The 23,344-nt window shown below is 46.9% G+C and overlaps 1 protein-coding gene across 1 annotated transcript in view; it reads left to right on the forward strand.

Annotated features, from left to right (window-relative positions):
- The window catches only part of TTC39C (tetratricopeptide repeat domain 39C), a 512,445-nt gene that overhangs the window by 419,256 nt on the left and 69,845 nt on the right, over positions 1–23,344 (forward strand). Inside the window, exon 11 of the mRNA XM_086965646.1 lies at positions 11,457–11,554. Within this exon, the coding sequence (XP_086821772.1) occupies positions 11,457–11,554 (98 nt within the window). The remainder of the gene's footprint in view (positions 1–11,456; positions 11,555–23,344) is intronic.

The following is a 23,344-nucleotide window of genomic DNA, read 5'->3' on the forward strand; positions in this document are numbered from 1 at the left end:
TCAAGAACTGGAGAACCACCCCTCTTTTGATATTGTCACCCAGCCCATTCACATTCCAGGATAACAGGTTGAGTTTCTGTCTATTCATGGTACCCATCACCCAATGTCGTAGATACCAGACACCCACCCCGCTGAGGACCCCAGCAAGGGGAAGAAAGGGAAGGATGTCCTTGCAATCTTGAATACTGTTGCCAATGAGAACACCACAAGCGCCTCGGCAGCCGAGTCCTGCTCCCTTGACCTATCGAAAGTGACATGCCAAAACAAAAGTAACACAAAAATCAACCCCCAACTCCGATCCCTCCCACCCGCCCTACTACCCCACCTTGCATCTTCCCAATCCCCCCACCCTGCCTACCTGCTCGGCGGTAACAAAACCTCCTGCCCCCCCCAAACTAGCAGAGTGCCTATCGCCCACCCTTCAAAAAACGTATGGGTCCATGTAGCCGAACCGAGCACTCGTCTCTGAGGAAAAGTCTCACCATTGCGCTCCGGGAGGCCTACCATGTCTATGCTAAGAGCTTCAGCAAGGGCCCAAGATAGTCCCCATACTGCCCACTTAATGAGCAGGGGAACAGACAAGGTTAAGGAGAGAGAGTCAACAAAATCATGCCTGACATTCAAAACCCGGGTAACAAAGGACTAAAAATAAATGTATTTAATATATGTTGCTGCTGCATTGTTCCTACAAGGCCTGAGGAGTTAAGACCAAAAATGTACACCTTCGCAGTGAGCAACACTTTTCGATGGAAAATTCGAGACACAGATTCCTACCTTTTTGAATATTTCCCAGGCATCAGACTGGATCTGGAAACTTTTCAGCCGTGCCACTGTTTGCCAGAAGTAGATGCCTTGTGGCTATGCACTGACATTGTTTCATTCTGGAAATGACTTGTATGGCCTAAATAGGTGCCACACCCAACAAGCTGACAACAGTTCCTTTCTTTCCACACCACCGGGTGTGGATCCGAAACTCCCTTTGTGTCTCTCTGAGACATTAGACCTCAAATTTCTCCAGTGTGCAAGGAATGCCACTCCCAAAAACTACAAGTTTCAAGCCCTGTATAGACTGTGGCACACAAATGTCTATGACAGATCCCCACCAGGTATTCTTTTTCCCCTGGGTTTGAGCCACAACTCTAAGGCCCGCACTGTTTGTGCATTGATGAACCTGAAGGCAATTGGGGAATACGAGGAGTTGTTCTATGTTGCCAAGAATAAGTGGACTACGTGTCGAGGACGCTCCATGACCCGGTCTGCGTCCAAAGTTCGTTCCCAGCCTTGTTTCCATTTCCAGATTCATGGGAACCTTTCAATAGCCCAGACTTCACTGCACTCCAAGCGTTCAGGTAAGTCTAAAAAGAAACTCAAGAAGTCAAAGCGGAGTCCCACCCTGCTTCAGATCGAAGAGTTCAGCGCAGCTGTGCTCTGGCTTTTCGGACCCCTACCAACTCTCTTTGTGCGGCTCCGCCACCAAAGAACCACAGGCCTCCATCTGGAGTACCACAGGCATGTTCGCCCTCAGCTCCAGTTTAACCCCCTGTGCCCATTTTGTCTCTAGCTCCACTGTCAACCCTGTTTCTGATCCAAAGACCTGTGCCGGCCCCTGGGTTCCTCGATGGGTATACCAAGTCCATCAACCCCAAACTCCCTCCTCAATCCACCTGAGGGGCCTCTTCCTCCTTTGGATATACCAACCCCTCAGTGGAGGCAGTCCACTTTGCGTTCCCCCTTTGGTACTGATTCTGACGTCTAGACCATGGTGATCTGTTTGCAGAGTCCTAAAATTATGACAATTGAAACAAAGACTTGCCGGAGGCTAATGGCCTCAATCCCTCTCCTCAGACTGCTCTTCTTTTCTCCTACCATACTTGTTACAGAGGAATCTGCTTCCGATGTAATGGTTATGCGTGGGTCAGCCAAGGTTTTCGATCTCCAGCTCCCCAGCATGGAGGTAGAAAACAATTTTCTTACCCTCGGTCCTTCAAATAGGACAGACGTATATTGAGCCTCTTCTCCCATTTAATGGGGCACTAACGGACACTTTACTAGGGGTCTGGGCCAAACCCTACTCTGGTCCTCCGCCAACCTACAAATTGCCAGGCGCCATCATCCTGCTCCAGGCGACCCTGCCTTACTGTTGCACCACCCTTCACTCAACTTTTACATGGGTAACAATTCTTTCCATGCTTTCTAAGTCTTTATGACCTTTCTTACTGCGGTTCTTTCCCGGTGCTTATGCGATGAGCATGCATGGGTTCAGATCCCCTTTAAGATTTGACTACTTTTCTGTTCTCTTGTAAGTTGACTTCCACCACAGTTGTCATGCTAACATGGATAATTTTATTTCCATTCTTTTTAATATCTTCTGACTTTACTTATCCGTGCTTCTCTCCACAGGTGTTTTTCTTACTTACAGAAACTTATTATTGCTCCACTTCATTATTATGAAGGTCTGGTCTTTTTCTCTGGTTCTAGACCAGTTTCGTTCTCATTCAAAGCTTTTTAGTTGTCTCAGTTCGCAGACACTCCTCCGGGGAGAGTATGCTTTGGTAATTGATTATAAAGTAAGGAATCTGTGGCTAGATGTCTCTATCAGATGAACAAGTTACTTACCTTTGGTAACACATTATCTGGTAGATACAGGAACTAGCCGCAGATTCCTTTCAACCTTCCCTTCCTCCCCACTCTGTGAACGGGGTCCTCTTTGGTCTCAATGATTTTGTTATAAGCCTTCATATATGGAATTGAGCACTCAGTCATTTTTTTAGGCTAATTCCATTTTGGGTTCAATGATTTTGTTGTTGCAATTCACATACTGAATTATTATTTCAGTAATCCTTTGAAACTAACGTGTTTTTTTATTGTAGCACACTGTTCCAGTAGGCAGTTTCTATACATGGTTCGACATTTTGAGTGTGGAAAATAGGCACGGAAGAAAATGACGTCAGCGCTTCGGCAAAGGGGTTACAGCGACTCCATCGACATCACATTGTGTGATGACTTTGATATGGAGCCTCGCAACGCCCTCTTCCGACGCGCGGACATGCTGTGAAAAATCTTCCGGATCCAGTCTCGTGCCTTGGGGGAGGATTCTAAAGTAAGGAATCTACGGCTAGATCCTGTCTCTACCAGATAATGCATTACGGAAAGTACGTAACTTGTTCGTTCGGTGCCATATCTGTGCAATAGCGCATTTTATTTTCTCCAGTGACTAATAGTTATTGCAATGGAGAAACTGTTTCCTTTAAGCCTTCATGAACCTCCCACTCTCGAAAGGGATTTATTTCAGCCCTTGGCAGGATCAGACCTCCGACCATTTCAAGGGTGTGATCTAGTCAAAGGGAAATTTGTGAATGGCTAAAACTGATAATCTTGTGGGAGTACACTATGAATTGAAGGCATACTACACTTTATAACATCCCCTCCTTTCTTCATGCGTGGAATTTGCTTCTGCACAATATTACACAAATATGGGGTGATTTTTCATAATACTAACAGTATTTGCAAGTCCAAGGTATCCTTTAGTGAACACCTTGCACTCTCATATCAGCCATTTGTGCTCAGAACCAATGACTTTGTGAAAAAAACCTCAAAGTATCTGGTGAAAGAAGTTAACTTAATGAAATGGATTATGGAACAGCCGATTTTGAGTGATTTGTCAACAGAAAACTTTATTGTCCCTGCTAAGTCTCACTGTGAGCATTGTAAAACTGATTTGTACAAGAAATGCAAACTCCTGGCACCATGGCCTTGCACAGAAGTCTTGCCTAAAGATGGCTTCAGCTTTATCTCGGCAAATGTTAGATCTCACTTACAGACAAGTTCAGCTGTCTGCTGGCAAGGAATTCAATTCTATCCAATATAGACATACAGGTTTGGAGTAGGCTTTGTGTCAGCTCTTGATTCAGGGGCTTTCTTGTCTATATGAGTTTCCCGCTCCTGTTTCAATGGCTTCCCTCTCTATTCTAGTCTTTGCCCTGACCAAGTTTCACAGTAGTTTGAGTGCTTAAATTGTAACCTTCTATTGCTGAGTTATAACCTTGCATTGCAGCGAATAAGATACTTTCCAAAGAGACTTTTTTCTCTTCCACTGTGTGAATCTACCTGCCCCCCCTTCTTTTGGGCCCTTCTCTTTCTGATTAGTATATACCCTAGAGTCTGCTTCCTTTACAACCCCTCATACTCTCACCTCTGTCTGTCAGTGTACCAGTGAATAGTCATACTTGAATATATTTTGAACCATTCCAAGATGGGCACCCTGGTGTGCCCTTGCACAGTGCCCATCTTGGATCCCTTTTTTAAAAAAACCTTTATTTTCAGATTCTTAACAAAAATACAAACCAATACAACAGTGCAGTTGGTGGAGTACTATAAAGAAGTCATTGGCTTGTTATACATGAAACTGTATTCTGTGGACCATTCAACACTCGTACAGTTCTGCTCGGGCATCCAGGCGTGTGCCCCAACTCTCCAATCCTACAACTGTGACATTTTGCCACGGTGAAATCTAGGTTCCACTTCCCCCCACCATGGATTTTTTATTTTAAGACAAATTCAATGTTGGGGGCTGTGCTTATGCACATATTTGCAGTGTCCTTCTTTGAATGTGTTTTCTTAAACAAAGGATAAGTATTATAAGATGGCCAATATATATGCATTACTTTAGTTTGGAAAAAATGCATGCAAAGGTGGCTGCTGACGTACCCGCATAAACGTCGTCTTTGAATTATTTTGCTTAAAAAAAGGAAAAATCCATTTCAAGTTTACCAACCTACGGCCACATAGCCAACCACCATCTTTGGATCATTTTTCTTAAAACAAAACAAAAATCCTTTGCAGATGGCTGCAGCATATTGTTGCTCAGTGACCATGTGAGGAAAAAATACAAGCATTTGCAAAGCTAAGAGAAATGTTGGGGCAGATATGTTGGCATTGCCCAGCCATTTTTTATCCATTCAACACTCTTTTGCTTGCAATAGTCACATTTCTATATGTGTGTAATTTTTAGAGGCTAACCTAAGATTCACGAATATCTAAGCTTTTTCCAGTTTTATGGCACAAACCTATTTTTGATGTTATGGTTTTCAAATCATTATTTTTTTTTTTTTTTTTTTAAACCTTTATTTATGGAATGCACGTTACACAGCGTCTGCCTACAACCTCGCGGGGCCGGCCGCTATGACACATATTGAAAAAATTAAAGCAAGACAGTACACTTTGGAGACGATCATTAAGTACACATTATAGTGTGGAGCATAAAACAGTACTTAAAGGATATCAAAGGTTTAATTTTGTGATTTTGTCGAAAGAAAACAACAAACACAAACACATGGCATTATACTGGCAAGGGTCATAAGAGGGGAGGGAAAGGGGAAGGAGTGCAAATATGAAGGAACAAATCTGACATGGGGGGGTGTCCATGGAGGAAGGAGGATACAGGTAATATAGGGAACAAAAACGGAACGCCAATCACGGGGAGGAGGGGATAGGAACGTCATAATCGAGCGGAGGGGAACAAATATCACCACGGTACGAATTCCACTGTGCCCAAACCCTGGACCATTTTCTGGGGCGACCCCGTGCCTCGTACACCGTCTTTTCTCGAAACATGCACCAGTCCATGTTGTCTTTCCAGGCACTGAGCCTTGGTGGCCTGGCGGAGCCCCAGAGCTGAGCAATGTCCCTCTTGGCAACCATGTTGCCCAGAGTGACCCAGAACGTCTGTGCCGCAGTACAGTCCGTAGGCTCCCAAACATTGAGCAAGCAGCGCCGTGCCTCAGGAAGGAGGGGGACTCCAGTGACACGTCCCATTACATCATGCACTCTGGACCAGAAGGACGAGACAACCGGGCATTCCCACAGGACATGAAGAAAAGTACCATCCATACCACACCCACGCCTACACCGTCCATCCGTCGCAAGCCCCATTCGCACCAGGCGCATACCGTTACATACACACGGTGGAGGATCTTTAATTGAACAAAACGAAGTCGGGCCGAAATAGCCACTTCCTTAGGGGAAGAAACAGCCGACTGCCAATCCTCATCGTCTAATTCAAGCCCGTCCACCGTCCAGGAAGCACGAAGTTTCCCCAGCTGATCAGCCCTGTTGTTAATAAGCTTTTTATATATTAAGGAAATCGTACTATCGGGGACGTGGCCGTCTAGGATACGATCCTCCAGAGGGGAGGATTGTGGAATATCAGTCCCGGGGGGAAAGGCTGAGGACAAGGCATGCCGAACCTGCATATACCGAAAATACTCCCTATCATCAAGCTGATATTCCAGTTTTAGGGCTTCAAAGGACTTCACAGTGCCCCTGGCCCAAAGATCCTCCACCTTACTAATCCCAATCATGTCCCACCTGTCAAACCCTTTCGTCTGCCAAAGGTTGCCCAATCGATCAGAGTCGTACAGTGGAGTCATACGCGTCAGCTTGCCACTCCAGCCCGTAGCCACAGTTGCATCCCTCCAGGCCCGCACCGCACACTTCGTAGGACCCGTAAGGAGACGGATTGGTGACTTCGAGTACAAAGCCCTATTGAAATTGCCACCGGGCAGTAAAAATTTGTCCAGGGCAAAGGCAGGAGCGGGTTCCGATGAATACGTTACGTGGTTAATGGAGCTCAGGTGCGAGGCCCAGTAGTATCGTTTGATATCTAGCAAAGCAATACCGCCGTCGTACCAGGGAAGGGTGAGCTTAGACAGTGCGATACGGGCACGTCCGTCCCAGATCAATTGCCGCTGTAGACTTTCGATCTCGCGGAAATAGCGAGCAGGGACCGGGTCGAAGAAATTCTGCAATGCATAGAGAAATCGAGGAAGCGACATCATCTTGAAGAGCGCCGCTCGGCCCAACGGAGACAAGGGCAATTCACGCCATCGCCTGACATCCTGTTTAAGACGGCGGAGCGGAGCATAAAGATTCCTTTCATAACGCACCGCAGAAACCGTGGAGACATAGATCCCCAAATACTTAAAACCGTCATCCGCCACCAGAATTGGAAACCTACGGGGCAGCGGCGGCAGAACCCCGGCTATGACATAAACACAGGATTTGGTCCAATTGATAACCAATCCGGAGTTCTTGCCAAAGGATGTAAGAACGTCAAAGAGCACGTTCAAGGACTTTTGAGGGGAAGTAAAATACAGGAGGATGTCATCGGCATACAATGAGACGCGATCTTCCAGATCTGGCGCCCACCGGATCCCTTTAATCGAGGGTTCCCACCGGAGCCACGCCGCGAGAGGTTCAAACACCAGCGCAAACAGAAGCGGGGAAAGCGGACATCCCTGACGGGTGCCGCGTCCCAACGGGAAGGGGGTCAGAGCTTCTGCCATTCACCACGACCTGGGCCAGCGGTTGTTCATAAAGAAGCCTCACCCACGCAATAAAGTTAGGGCCAAAGCCAAACTTGGAGAGGGCCGCCCAAAGATAAGGCCATTCAATGGTGTCGAAAGCCATCGTGGCGTCTAGGGAGGCCACCACAGCAGGCTCTGTGAGAGTTGCAGCTCTCGTGAGAACACCATGAAGCCTACGCAGGTTAAGGGCCGTGTTCCTATGTGGTATGAAGCCGGATTGATCCGGATGAATCAGGTCACAGATCACCGTCAACAACCGATTAGCCAGAACCTTGGCAAGGAATTTTAGGTTCCGCGTTTAGCAGGGAAATGGGGCGGTAGGAGGTACAGCGATCACGAGGTTTGCCATCCTTATAAATGACCACTATAGTGGCTAGGCGCTGTTCAAGCGGGAGGACTCCGGTCTCGAACGCGTCTAGAAACATGGTCCGCAAATGGGCAGCCATCTTGTCTGGTCGAAGTTTGTAAAGCTCGATAGGTAAACCATTGGGCCCCATCGCCTTACCCGAGCGCAAGGATCTGACAGCGAGAGCAATCTCATCCACCGTAAAGGGAGCTTCCAGAGCCAGACCCTCCTCCTCTGAGACACAAGGGAGAGCTATATCACGCAACAGTAGACAGGAATCAGCCTCATCACGGTCACTCACCGGGGCATAAACCTTCCGGAAATGATCAACAAAACAGTCAACAATCTCACCGGGGTCAGACATACATTCACCAGACTCCCGAACAATGACGGGTACAACACGATTCGCTCTTTCAGCCTTATCCAGCCACGCAAGGAGTTTGCTGGCCTTGTCACCCGCATCATACAGTCGGCCCAACTGATACACACGCATCAACTTAGCTGCATCAGTCACACAAGCCTTGTAATCCGCCTGTTTCAACTCTAGAGTGTGTAAAAGCGCAGGCGTGTCATCTCCACCCAGCTCACTTTCAAGTGCTGTAATTTCAGTCTCAAGGGCCAGCACGGCCTCCCTCTTAGCTCTCCGTTCAGCAGCAATAAGAGATAGCGCGGATCCCCGAATGACCGTTTTAAAGGCCTCCCAGAGAACCGTAGGGGAGGTCACCGAACCCACATTTTCATCGAAATAACAATCAATAGCCTTCACCAAATCTGAGCGGAGCCGGGGGTTCCGAAAGTGCCAGGGGGGAACAGGGGGAATTCTGTTACCAAAAAGACCGCCCACAGAGACCTTAATCAGCAAGGGGGAATGGTCCGAGATACCCCGGGGGAGATGACAAACTTCCCGTACTAAGGATAGGGTAGAGGCCAGCATAAAAAGTAGTCAATCCGAGAGAGGCTGCCATGTGCACCCAGAGTGGAAAGTATACTGCGTCTGGGAGGGGTGCAGCGAACGTCAAACATCCACCAGACCAAAAGTTTCAGCCATATCATGGAGCCACATCTGGGACTGCGGCAGAACTCTAGGGGGCAGCCGATCACATTCGCCAGACATCACAGAGTTAAAATCCCCACCCACGATCAGCAAACCATCGGGGAGACCAAGAAGAGTCTTGCCAAGATCGGCATATGTGGTTGCCTGCAACCCCGGGGGGATATAAACAACCATTAACACAATTGGCTTCCCTTCCCATCTCCCCGAGACAGCAGCATATCGTCCCCGATCATCTAAGACAACATCATCAATCTCAAGGGCCAGGGAGGATTTAACCATTATACCCACTCCCCGGGAGCCGGAGGTGAAACCAGCGTGGGCGGCCAATCGGTAGCCCCGACGGTCAAGAGCTTTACAGGCATTACCAATCAAGTGGGTTTCTTGAAGGAACACAACATCAGGGGCTTGACGCCTTATAAATTGTAACACAATGCCACGTTTAATCCTGTCACCCAAACCATTGACGTTCCAAGAAAGAACCTTCATCTCACCCCCCCCCCCCCCCCCCCATCCCAGGAAGAACGACCCAACACAACCCCCTCCCGTAACCATAGATCCAGAATGCTTGCAATCAGTAATATACCATGAAAAGGAAGGAACAACAAGAAACACACAACAAAACCGTGTCCCCACCAACCGCCCCCCAACCAAGAACCCGTTACAACGCCCCCCACCCTGCACCCCTGCTGACTAAAAAGCCACCCCAAACTGCAGTGTGCCTGTCGCCCCATCTGATCTACACAAAGAACCCCTGAGGAGGAAGGGAGAAACCACCCGTACCCGCACCACCACGGGCACAATCATAAAGCATACAATATAAGTTACTCTACAAAGTTCACAGTCTCAAGCCGGACCTCTGGGGCCCCAAGTTAAACCTGGGCCGTCGCACCACCTTCAGCGCCGCCGGGGCCTCCGCTCTCGGTGTCATCTTTTGGCAAAGAGTCCAACCAGTCACTAGCACGATCAAGCTGATCGAAAAAATAGGCACGTTCTCTGTATTCAATCCGCAGGCGAGCAGGAAACAGCATTGCGTATTTCAGTCCCAAATCCCTCAGGCGACGCTTCACTCCAAGAAAACCAGAACGTTGCCGTTGCACTTGGGGAGTGAAATAAGGATAGATCGAGACAGAGTTATTATCGTACTTCAATGGGCCGTGTTTACGAGCGGCCTGAAGGATGGCGTCTCTGTCCCAAAAGTGAAACAGTCTGGCAATGATAGGCCTCGGGGGGCCCCCCGGCTTCACCTGACCAGCTGGGAAGCGATAGGCACGCTCGACCGCGAAAAACTTGTTGAGACCTGCGGGAGCGAGTTTAGCGACAATGAGTTCCTCGACCAGTAGATCGATCGAGGCAGCACTATTGTCTTCCGGCACTCCGACCAAGCGTATGTTGTTCCGCCGGGCCCTATTATCGTAGTCCTCCATGCGTTTGAGCAAAAGGTCGTGCGAGGCACGCAAATTCCCAATCTCAGACTGTGCCTCCGCCATATCCGTCACCAAACTCGATGCCTTTAAGTCCAATGCCCTGACCCTCTCGTTCGTCTTGGCCAAATCGGCACGAATAAGAGTAACATCCACCGCCACCGTGTCTATCTTGGACACGATGGCCTCGTATTGTTGACTCATATCGGCCTTGAGGCCTGCAATGGCGGCAAACAGGTCCTGGAGGGATACTTCTGATGAAGACGACATGTCTGTCCTCGGGTCCTCCAAGCCACGACTGGCGGCGCCGGGGGAACCCCTCGGTTGGGTATAGCGCTCGATCAAGTTGGACTGGATCGACCCCCCGCGAGTATTGGTCTTCCTGCGCTTCTCCGCATCGGGTTTTGTCGCCATGATGTATTCAGCACCGACTGGGGACACCCGGGTGCCGCCGAATGGTGACGAGTCTTGAACCCCAAAAGTCTAGATTCGCAAGAAAAAGTCACGGGCCACTTAGCCGGCACCGAGAGAGAAAGCATTCTCAGTGAGAGCAGCAGACCAGGATGAAGTAGCAGGTCCCAAGGAGTTCGAGACGAGAGGGCTGGAAACCGAAAGTGAAAGTGGCACACCACCGGTGGAGCAGATGCCAGGCAGCCGTTGTTGTTGCATTACAGCTCGGCCACACTAGGCAGCAGAGACCCCGGTCACGTCGGGGGTTAGGCCAGAAAGTTGAAGACGATGTAAAAATGGTCCCAGAGGTCCGATCTCGGCCAGAAAAGGATCAACGGTATCAGTGAGAGTAGCACTTCAAAAGCCCGTCGAAGTGACCAGGATAACTGCAGGATAAATCAAGAAGGGCGGCGCGGGTCTCAGGAGCTCTCTGCTCACGCGACCATCTTGGATGCCCGCGTAGCTCCTCCTTCAAATCATTATTAATGGATTTAGCAATCACAGTGTTTTCTTTAGAAGGAAAGGGTGGACTGTTAAAATGCTGTATTCCATCAGAACAGCAGAGGATTGCCTCCTAATCTCTAGATTTGTATGGAACAAGTTTCTAAATTGCAAAATTCCAAAACTTGTACTATAACATTTTTAGGTGCCTTGCCCTGTTATTGTCTGTTAACTATTCGTTTGCTAACGCTAGTTTGTTAATGCTTAGGACTGAACACTTCTTATTGCTGTCAGTGTAAAGAATGCAAAAGAAAATGTAATTTATACTAAGATAATAATACAGCAGGATATTTATTTCTGGTTTGTTTGGTTTTGTTAAGCTTGCCAGGAAGTGACTGACCCATCAGTTTTGGGTTTGAAAAACCTGCTTCTTGGTTCCATACACAAGTGCTTAGGAAACTCAGAAGATGCCATACAGGTAAATTGTTGAATGTTCAATCCCATTTACTGCAAACATATTATGTTATTGTTGAATGTATGTCATGCCAAATGATTTAATGAGGGACAAAGAATACTAGAACACACGGTCTACCATCATAAATTGAACACCTTCCAATTTACTTTATTCTATTTGTTAAGCTGGTTACACTTATCCCACAAATATTCCAACAATGAAAGGTTAGAAATCCTGCACCCAAACATGTCAAATCAGTATTCTTGTTATTCTAGGTAACCCACTAAAATCAAGTGACATCATCCAGGTAATCTTTTTTTTATGTATTTATCAGTAAGTAAATTTAAGTAGAAGTAGAAAAATGTGACATCTTGCTGAAAAGCACCTAAGAAGCAGCAAAGGATTAAGAAAATGTGTTATTGGTTGAAGGGGGTGTAACCCTACTCAAGCAACAACCACAATCCTTTTCAGGATGAACCACACAAGTCACTAAATGAACCTATGCTTAACCCTCTAGTAGCTTGGCACAAAAGCAGTCAGGCTTAACTTAAAGGAATTGGGTTAAGTATTTATGCAGCAGATAACAAGTAATAAAGTGAAAACTTAACACAAGAAAAATCCCAAACCAATTAAAAAAATAGAGCACATGTTAATAAATAAAATGAGACCAAAACAACAAAAATTCAATGTGTAGGTTTGAAGATTTGCAATTTTACAGTTTTAGATAGGTATAGCGCCTAAAAGCACAAAGCTCCACTCGCAGTCATATGGTCGTGCTGGACCAGGGAAAAGTCAAAAGTTCTAGACAACTGCAATGGAGTGTGGGCTGGATACACTGACTCGGTTGGTCCTGCTGAAAAACGTACCTTATCAAAGTCTGGCTCGTAGAGTCCAGAACGTCAGAATTTCTTTACTTGTAGGGTTGTGCACTCTGTTGCCAGTCAAGGGTCCAGGACCTGGAGGGCACCTCTTGGGTACTCTACCAGAGGCCAGCAGCGCTCCGGTAGGTCAAAGCAGATCAAGGTGCAGCAGATCAGATGGATAGTTGCAGAGAGACCTCTGGAGCTTATTGTGTCCCTGTAGCTCTGAACAGGAGGGGTCAGCATTGGATCCGTGGAGCCACTCCAGTGCCCCAGGATGAAGACAGCAGGTCCAGTCTTCTTTCGCAGAGAGCAGGGCAGGCATCAAGCAGCAGGGCAGTCCTCTGGGGAACAATGCAAGCCTCAAGCAGCAAAGCAGTCCTCTCAATAACAAGACAGGCCTCAAGCAGCAGGGTTGTCTGGGTAGCAAGGCAATCCTCAAGCAGCAAGGCAGCTCTCAGGATAACAAGGCAAGCCTCAAGCAGCAGGGCAGTCCTCTGAAGAACATGGCAGTACGTGCTCTGTAATGTCCACAGGTCCAGGAGTGTATTGAAGAGAGCCTCATGAAGTCCTATATTTATAGCTGTTGCCATGCTTTGAAGTGGGTGAACTATCTATGCTACTCCACATCTGGTTCTAGAAAGTTATACCCTTCCCCTGCCAAGCCTCAAAGAAGTCTAGGGTCACAAAAGACTAATATTAAGGGTTTTTGTGGGTTCTGCAGGCAAGCTGTTTGAAATATAAGTGGGGCAGGGAACAGGTCCACCCCCAGCCATCCCACAAGATGGCCCACCCTGCTCACAAACCTAGTACCCTATTGTTCATCATCTGTGCCCATTACTTATTCTTAATAGGGAAGCCATTAACAGGCCCAGGCAGCTGGGGACTCCTAGAAGGCCTTAAAGGCTTTTGGGCAATAAAATGCCAACTGTCTAAAAGAAGTATTTTCAGAATATAAATCTAAAATCAGACTTTACCATTAAAGAAGATTTTAAATTAAAATGTATCTGAGTCCAAATATGATATTTATATCTGCTCCCAATCAAAAGTATCACTTAATAAATGTAGGAAGCAAACCCAATGTTTTCCAATGAGAGTGATAGGTCTAAATGTAGTAAAAAAACAAATGTAGGTGTTTTTCACTTCCTAGACATGTACATTTTAAAATCATGTCCTACTTTTAAAAGTACAATGCACCCTGTCCTGTGGGCAGTCAATAGCCTACCTTAAGGGTGGCTTGTATGTATTAAAACAGAAGAATTAGGTCTGTCAAAAAGTTTATTTGCCAGGTCGAAATGGCAGTTTAAAACTGCACTACAGGCTGCAATTGCAGTCCTGAGACATATTTTAATGGGCTACTTCAATTGGTGGCACAATTAGTGCTGCAGGCCACTTGTAGAATTATAATTTATAGGCCCTAGGTACATAAAACCATATACTAGGGACTTATAAATGTGCCAATCAAGTATCGGCCAATGTAGGGAGAGTACACAAGTACTTTAGCACTGGTTAGCCGAGGTAATATGCACAGACTCCTAATGCCAGCAAAAACGACTTTCAGAAAACAAGAGGGATGAAGGCAAAATGTATGGAGATGACCCTGCAAAAAAGCCAAGTCCAACAAAAGGTCACACATTTTGTCAGCCCACCAGTAGTAATGAATTCAATGTTTTCATATGTTGCAAATGATATCAATAACTCATATGACACATTCCAAGTATTAATATGGTAATATTGCAGTTGTGTTTTGTTGTCTCCAACATGTTTCTCAAGAGGTGATCGAATATCAAAATATTTTGTATTCTCACTTTATATATTTGCGCCAGACTGGATCGCAAGAATTCTTCAGCAAGTGGTGCCATGTGGTTCCATAGTTTCTCCATACTACCCCTGACACGACAGGGAAAGCCTCACATAAGCATTGCGAGTAAACGCTGAAGTGAGTTCTTTTCTTTTCTGTGCCCTTTGAAGAGGATCCATTGCTCCTTTTCTAACTTTGATCTTCCAAAGCCTCCTAAAACTTTACATAATGTGCCAGAATACAATGTCCCAGCTGAAACTACAAGATTCAAGCTGTGCTGAAACTGCTCCAATCAGATGTCGCTCATTGACCCTCATGAAGTATGTCTGTGGTGCATAGGCTCGGATTGCTACATCAGGTTGTGCGGCAAGTGGCCACCAATGGAAGAAAGTGCCCCATTTGCTGTGGTGGTTTGGAGGACAGCTGAAGCACGAGATTTGCAGTTGTTCAATACAGAGATAAAAATAAATATATCAACTGAAATTCTCCAGCCAGACCAGCTTCATCTGAGTTGTTATTGTTTTTAGTGATGCCCTTACTGGTGCCCTTCTGGCTACATGGTCATGCCTTTATACACAAAGGAGCTATAGGGGTAGAGAACAGGTCATCCCCCACTCATAATATCATACACAACATCGGACCTGTTCACACGGTGAATCTCCCCCTCAGACCCCCACATATATACTATGGTATTTGTAGGGGTAGTGGTTAGGGCTTTATCATCTGTACTTTATGGGTCTGGGCCACCACTTTAAAGCAAAATCTAAAATTCGAACTGTTGCGTTGATTCCCACTGATGTCACCTCCACACTCTCCCTCTCCTCATATGAAGAGAATACTTCCAGTGAGTGAAAAGGAGATAAAAAAAGAAGGAAGAAAAATGTTTGAGGGGGCTGGTGGTGCCTCACGGGAGTAACACCATGGGGGTAAGCAGGAAGGTACTCGCCTGCTACCTCAGGTTCTCATCATCAGCAACCACCAGAACCCACGCCCTGAATAAATTGCTGTGAGTCTTTCCTTGGGCAATGAAACATGTCGGCTTTTAAATGGGCAGACACACAGCACTGAATAAAGGTCCAATAGCCAGTGTGATCTAGCCCGGTTTTAATTTTATTCAACATCCTAGCACCAGTGTTCACCCTTTTTTCTTTTCACATTCACTTTTACGTTTGGGTTTTGTGGTAATTTGCAATTTCTCTGAAAAGTGCACTTTTTTGCATTTTTCAAAGTGCCATGTGGCGCACATACATGCCCTTAGGGCGTGTATGTGTGCCAGATGTGCACACACACACATTTCAGGGGTGCAACAGGGTGTCCTTTTGACACCCTGGAACCCTTGAAATTGCATTCTCAATTTGCTATTCTCTAATTGAGAATCGCAAATTGAGAATGTCTTCCCATTCATTCCCATGGACCTCTAGGGCCCTAGGAATGAATAGGGAGGTATTCTCTAATTGCAATTTGCAATTGAGGAAAATGTAGGATTCGCAAAATTATTTGCAAATCCTACATACATAGCGTTTTGCGATTCTCAAATAGCAATTCGAAAACAAATCGCAATTTGAGAATTTCAAAATCAGAGTTTGATACATATGGCCCCCAAATGTGAAAACAGTTCTTAGAAGTCACCAGCGGTCAAAAGGTTACTTGAGGTCGCCAGAGACTTGTGCAAATTAAAAGTTCAGGCCAACTCCGATGGAGGGCAGGCCGGCTACAGGATCCAGACAGGTCCACTGAAGAAATACCTTGAATGGAGCTTTTGTTGATATCAGACTCGAGAGCCTACTGTGTCACCATCGAGCCGCACAGGCTTTGGATCCGTCAGCATCAAGCAGCCTCTGGGTCGACGTTGAAGGGAGATGCGGCGGAAATTCATAAGCAATCTAGGCATTGCATTGGTTTTTTAAGAAATCAGCTGCAGAACCCACTTCTGAGGCCCACAAGTAGAGGGGTCACCTCAGGCAAGGGTAGGACTCACAGATTGCAGAGTCCAGCAGGATTTTAGGAAGTCTTTTGTGTACCTGAGACTTCAGAAAACAGAAGGCAAGCCAGCAATCCCTTGGAGTCACTCTAGATTCAAGTGAGATGGGTCCAGCCCTTGTCCTCCGCAGGGCAGAGATCAGCAGGAAACAAGCCACCTCAGCAAAGCAGAGAACCAATTCCTCAGAACAGTCAGTCACATCAAAGTGGCAATCCTTATAGCACCACAGTCCTTACTCTAGCAGATTTTTCCCAGGCAAGTACTGTACTCATTTGGTAGAGTCAGAGCCCTAGCACTTATACCCAAAAGTGCCTTTGCTGTAGGGGTGACTTCAAAGTAACTCTCTGAAGTGCACAAGGATCCCTTTCAATCCAGTCCTGCCTGCCAGGCTACCTGTGGGCAGTAATCAGTTCTTTGTGTGAGTTTAGGTCACAGCCTATTCAGATGTAGATGTGACCCACCTCTCCTCCTTCCTGCCCGAAGGCTGTCAGACTGCAGATGAATGCAGATGAGTCCTCTGTCACACCCAGCCCTTCCTGTGTTTGTGGCTGTCAAGAGGGAATGCACAAAGTGTAGCTGTCACCCAGCCCAGATGTGTATTATAGCCCGGATGCAGGCACACAGAGCAAAGTTAAGAGCAGAGAAATGTCCACTTTCTAAAAGTGGCATTTAAAAAAGGATGATATCAAATCCAGTTATCCCACTACTAAAGATGATTTATCACCACCATTCCAAAGATTTTAAACATGATCTAATTACTCCTTTCAGTTCAGGAATTATAGCTTAAAAAGTGTTTTGAGAAATCCCCAATGCTAGCATATGAGAGGAGTAGGCCTCACAACAGTGAGCTGTTTGTCACCTCCAGGACTTGTCCTGCCTTTTAGTTACACAGCACCCTGTCCATAGGTCTACCTAGGACCTACCTTAAGGGTGACCTATGTGCAATGAAAGGGGAGTTTAAGGCTTGGTAAGTGATTTTATATGCCAAGTCTAAGTGGCAGTAAACTGCACACACAGGCCTTGCAGTGGCAGCCCTGAGACAGGTTTGAAAGCTACTTGTGGGGGTGGCACAATTAGTGCTGAAGGCCCACTAGTAGCATTTAGATTACAGGCCATGGGTACATGGTATACCACTTTACAAGGGATTTTCAGGTGAACTAAATATGCCAAGCAGGTATATACCAATGTTGTCATGTTTTAGGGGAGAAGCACAGGCACTTTAGCACTGGTCAGCAGTGGTAAAGTTCTCAGAGTCCTACGGCCAAGAAAAAGATACAGCAAAAGGTGGAGATAAGCAGGCAAACGTTGGGGAAAGACCACCCTAAGGATGAGAGATCTAGCACTTTCTAAAATCCCAACACCAAAGAGCCTATTGTTCAAGCCTTAGCAAATAAAGGACACAACAGACTGCTTTAGCAGAGCTATTAGTACCAGTGTTGTGCTAAGGACGCACACCTGGATCCAGTAAATTGGGTTTTCTGGGGATGAGCAAGCATTCTAAATGGACATGCCCTTTGATGGCTCCAGGTTTTTGGAGAAAAGGCTGTTTAAGAGCTGTAGCAACTTGAGGCTAGTGATGATGGCTAAGCAATTTTCCCATCAGTACAGGAATTTCAGAGCTGTGAATTTCAAAAGCTGTTCAAGGGGCTGGTTTACAGAAACTTTCAAACCTCCCTACCAGTACCACAAAAACCAAACAAGTCCTTTTGAGGCTGCAGATGTGGCACTGGTAAACAGTGTTCAGTCCAGCAGGGACAGCAATCTTCCAATTCTTCCTCCCCAACTGCAGCCGGTGCCAAGCAGCTTTAGTTGGCCCTATAAGGCTCATACCTGGATGGTAGGAGGCAGAATATGGCATTTCCTCCCTGGCTGGGGATCCATCACATTGGGCTGGTGGGGCTTACAAATTGCTCAGAGAGACTATGCCCTGCCTTTCATTTCCTCCCATCATCATCTTCCACCCTCACTGGAGTGACATTGGGAACAGTACTTTGCAATTATGATGCAGGTAGTTAACCTAGAGTGCCATGGAAAGGGTGCAACATTTGGAGTAGGGAGGAGGATGCTACTCTTATTAAGTCTGATATCTTTAGGGTATTCCATCAACAAGCTGAAGTCTCTCCTGTACTCCATGCAGAGAATTCACTTCATTGGGGCAGTCCTGGACACAAATGGAGTTCAAGGCCTGACCTTCAGTGCAGCGAGACTGGGACATTCAGGATATGATCTTGAGGTTTTGGGGTCAAGTTCAGGTCTTGGAAAAGACAGCTCTGAGGCTTCTTGTACTCCTTGCCTTGTGATCCTCCTTGTCCCAAATGCCAGAGGAAAAATGTGGGCCTGCAGTAGAACCTCAGGTTTCAGTGGGTACAGGATCAGCACTGCTTCCCTGGCTCCATCCAGAGCGCTGAGTAGACGGCTCAAGAGCTGTTGTAGTGGTTAAACTGGCCTGTGTCAGTCCACTCTCCCTTCCCTACCCAGACTTCATGGTGAACTTGTGACAGACACATCACAGATGGGGTGGAGGAGGGCACCCAAAAGAGATAGAGATCAGAGACCTCTGGTCCCCGGGGGAGCGCCAGCTCCACATCAACCATTTGGAGTTTTAGGTGTTCCACCTTGACCTGAAAACCATCCTACTAACCAACAAGAAAAGGCTGCTACAGATCCTAACAAACAACATAACTACATGAGGTACTGCACCAAACAGAGTGGAACGTGACCCTGGATCTAGTTTCAGGAGGCTCTACACCTATGAAGGTGGCTGGGCTGCAGAACAACCTTCTGATAGCCTGCCATATGAATGTCCGAGCAGCCAAGCTGGGCAAATGTTGAGTGGCTTCAACACCCCAAGGTGGGAAGAGGCATCTTCAACCAATAGAGGTTGCCTTGGCTAGATCTATAGGCTCTGGTGTCTGCACATCTAGTCTAGAGATGTGTCCCGCTGGGCACTACTTGTGTCCTGGTAACAGTCTCCTCAGGTTATAGATGATCAAAATTCAATGATGAAAGAAAATTCAATGATGAAAAAAAGTTAAACGCTTGCTTGAATTAAAGTGCTTGTAACTCTTCTTTATTCTTCACATTCTCAATGTAATTGCAGAACTTGTATTATGATGACTGGATCATTGTATGCATCCAATGCATTTCAGGTATTAAACCTTCATCAGGGAACAATCCTGTAATGAACGTATAATACTATGAGGAGACTAGAAGTGAATTTGGAGTGGTTATATACACTTGTCTATATACTGGGCCCAGTTACTGTAGACACTTGTATTTAACCACTCCAAATTCACTTCTAGTCTCCCATAGTATTATACGTTCATAACAGACTTGTTCCCTGATCCAGTCATCATCAGTTGGGTCATGGCCCCTTGGTCAAGAGGCACTTCATCTCTGAACATGGCTGGAACAGCAGGGAATGACCCTGGTGGTTCAGCACCTGGCAAGTTCTTTGAACAACAGAGCCGACAAACTCTTCCCTCGATGCCTAGCGGATCATGAATGGTGTCTCCAGTTGGAAGTGGCGCAAGGTCTCTTTCAACAGTGGGGAGAGCCTTGGTTAGATCTGTTCGCCTCCGAAGAGAACTCGCCATGTCAGCAGTATTGTGCGTTAGAGTTTTCAAGGCGGCTATCGCTCTGCAACGCTTTTAGTCACGAGTGGAGCTCTGGGTTCCTGTACTCCTTTCCACCCATACTACTTCTGCTCAGAGTTCTCAAAAATGTAAAGCACGACCGGGCCAAAGTCACCCTTGTGGCTCTGGACGGGGCAAGGAGAGTCTGGTATCCAGAGCTTCTTCGAATGAGCGATCCTCCAATTAGGCTACACCTTCAGGAGGATCTTCTGTCTCAGCAGTGGGGGAGGATCTTCCACCTGAACCTGTCAACTCCCTGTCTCCGTGCGTGGAGATTGAGCGGCAACAGATGACATCTTTCAACCTTCCTCCTGAAGTATGTAATATTAACTTGGCAGCCAGGCAGCCCCTCACTAAGATGGTAGACGCCTGCTGTTGCCAAAAAAGTGTGCAATATTGTACAGAAATGTCTATTGACCCTATTTTTGCTTCTCTATCTATTATTCCTCTTTTTATTCCGACCCTTGCCCAGCAGGGCTCTGCTTGGGGTTCTCTTAATGGTTATTTTTCGGATCTGCCCAAGGGACTAACCCTCTTTATTCAGGTCCCCTAATGTAAATAGGTTCTTGAAACAGCTTACCCCTACTCCCTTTATCCTGCAGCAGTGGGATCTCAATCTGGTTTTCACATATCTTATGTGTGCTCCCTTTGAGCCATTACACAATTGTCACCTCTGGCTGCTTACCATCAAGACAGCCTTTCTAGTGGCAATAACATCTGCCCAGAGAGTGAACGATCTGCAGGCTTTGTCATTCGAGCCTCCCTACTTTATGCGTTCCTGGATAAGGTGGTGCTCCTTACCCGTGCCCGATTCCTACCTAAAGTGTTGACCACATTCCATCTGAGTCAATCTTTCACTCTACCCACATCCCTCTAAGCATCTCCACCGTCTGGACCTATAAAAAGTGCTGTTGTTCTACCTTGACCGCTCAAACGAGTTCCAGGTGGACGACCAACTCTTTGTGGGTTATGTGGAAGCTAAAAAATGGTTAGACAGTGCAGAAACAAACCATTTCACTCTGGGACGTTATCTGCATTAAAATCTGCTATGTCCTGGCTAAGAAACAGACTCCTGAGGGTTTACGAGCCCATTCCTCCAGGGGACAGGTTGCGACCACAGGGTTTGCTCGTGGAGTGCCAGTCCTGGATAGCTGCTAGGCTGTAACATGGGCTTCACTGCACACGTTTGCGGAACACCACTGCCTGGACAGTCAGGTCGGTAGGGACAGGCATTTCGCCTGTTCAGTACTGCAGGACTTTTTAGTCTAGTAAATCTGTCTGCAGCTCACCGCCAGAAGGTATGGCATGGGCATTTATTCAAAGGTAAGAAAGCGGCAGCTAGAAGTCAGATGAACAAGTTACTTATCTTCGATAACGCATCTGCGGACTCATTTATAGGGCTAGGGTTGTTCCCTTTTCGAGGGCCCTAGTTTGGACAAAAGTCAGTTCACATCACGACTCAGTGCTTCTGGCATGGAAAAAGTGAAAAGGAACCAACGCCGCGCGCCTGGGTGGTGCCTTTATTGGTGACAGCGATGTCACAATCGATGCCAACAACTTCTCATGGAGCCGGACCGAGCCACCCGACTGCACACAGGGTCACTGCTCATGCAAATGTTTTCGGATCCAGTCTGACGCCTAGGAAATTCCAAGGTAAGGAAACTGCAGCTAGATAATGTCTCTACCAGATAATGCATTACCGAAAGTAAGTAACTTGCTCTTTGATGCTGACTCACTTCCTACATTTGGCTGCCCATACCGTTCATTATATTTATATGTTTTTTTTTATAGTATAAACCTGGCCTGAAGACAACTGAGCACTTTACAATACTACTAGTCCAAACAATCACTGAGATCTATTACGTTTTAAATAAAATCAAGAAAAAGATAAAAACATACATGCCCATCCCCAAGCATTTTTCAAGAATGTGAGGAAGAGCACTGACTTACCTAAAGTGTCTTTTTTTAAAATAATTATTATTTATTTTTATTAATTCTTTTTATTGAACAAAAGCGAGTCAACAGTTATTAAACACAGATAGAAGGGATAATTGCAAATTCCAATATATAGACATAGAGAGTTTCGACACATCGACATTAGATGGTGGCCACGATAGACATTCCAGTTATTCCATGTAGCAGACCATTTTTGGGGCACCCCCGTGCAATGTATACCCTTTTTTCTCTAGCCATACACCAGTCCATATCGGCCTCCAGGTCTCCACCCAAATTTTCTTTTGAGATGAAGAACCATAGATGTGTTTTAAAGGTGGCTAGGAGGTTAAATGGAGGTTTGGAGGAAGGGAGTTCCAGATTAGTGTTGTTTTTTCAGAGAATGATTTACCCATGTAATATTCTTACTTCAACCTGGTAGTCTCCAGGAACAGGGATTCTGCTTTTCCCGACCCATTGTGGGCCTGAAGTTTTCAACTTTCCAGTCATGAAGATGGGATTAGAGGCATTTAGGGTTTAATGCATGATGCAAGGGGAGCCACGTTCAACTGCACCTAAGGGGACTACCTGTCCTAGCGTCCTCCAGAGCAGAGGAGGAGCCCTGCACCAAGCCCCACCTGCTTCTGGCCTCCAAGCGCTTAATAAGAACACAGTGAGTCCTGCGGTGCAGGAGCCGTGTTAAACTGTCCCAGTATTTTTCAGGGCGGAGGAGGAGCCCTGCAATGAGCCCCACCTGTTTCTGGCCTGCCAAGCACTTCATAAGTGTCCCGCGGTGTGGGACATGCTCGGGCCACACCCAGGCCACGAGCAGGCCCATCTTGATCCTGTCAGCGACAGGCAGAGGCAAGGCAGGGCCACCCCCCTTGGCTCCTTATCATGGTAATCCTGCCTACTCGGATAATATCCTCTGACCCTATCACTTGTATTCCCAACTGTTCTGTGTGCGCTGTTTGCAGACTGGCCATCCTGGGACTTTTTTTCGTGGAGTGATTGGTGACTGGTATGTGAGTTTTCGTACCCCGAGAGCATGCCCTCTCATCTCCATCTTATGCCCTCAAATCCCATCTGCAGAGCTTTCGAAAGCCTTCTGAAGCTCACTGATTACTGTGAATCCTCTTCCTGCCTTGCTGTGAAACTTCAGTGCCTAGCTACGTCATTGGCTGTTGTGCATGATGGGGAATCGCAAAGCCACTGACAGTCTCCTGATAAAGAATCCCAAGTCTGGGGCATGGCTAAGCCAGCGAGCATGGCGGCCGTGTAGAGCTTCAGCTCCGGCCAGTCTAGAAGAATCCTTGCACATATATCCTGCCCTGGGCATCTGAAGTGGGTCCCTGCAATAGCGGCTGATTGCAGACACGCAAGGCTACACTCAGTAGCAGTTTCCACCCTGTGGGGGCCTGGGTGACAGCGTTGCGGCCCGCGACAAGACGGGTCCCGAGTAGATCCGGCGAGGCCTAATCAGCCGGGGCCTCGATTTTGGGGCCGCCAGATCCGGACATCCCGGCGGTGCGCCGGAGACGAGTGGAGTGCGGCGCCCGATCCGGTGCATGAGTGGAGATCTCTTGCGGAAGGGATCGTGGAGGG

This window comes from Lissotriton vulgaris, chromosome 4_1, assembly GCF_964263255.1.
Source record: "Lissotriton vulgaris chromosome 4_1, aLisVul1.2, whole genome shotgun sequence".
In the NCBI taxonomy this organism is placed as follows: domain Eukaryota; kingdom Metazoa; phylum Chordata; class Amphibia; order Caudata; family Salamandridae; genus Lissotriton; species Lissotriton vulgaris.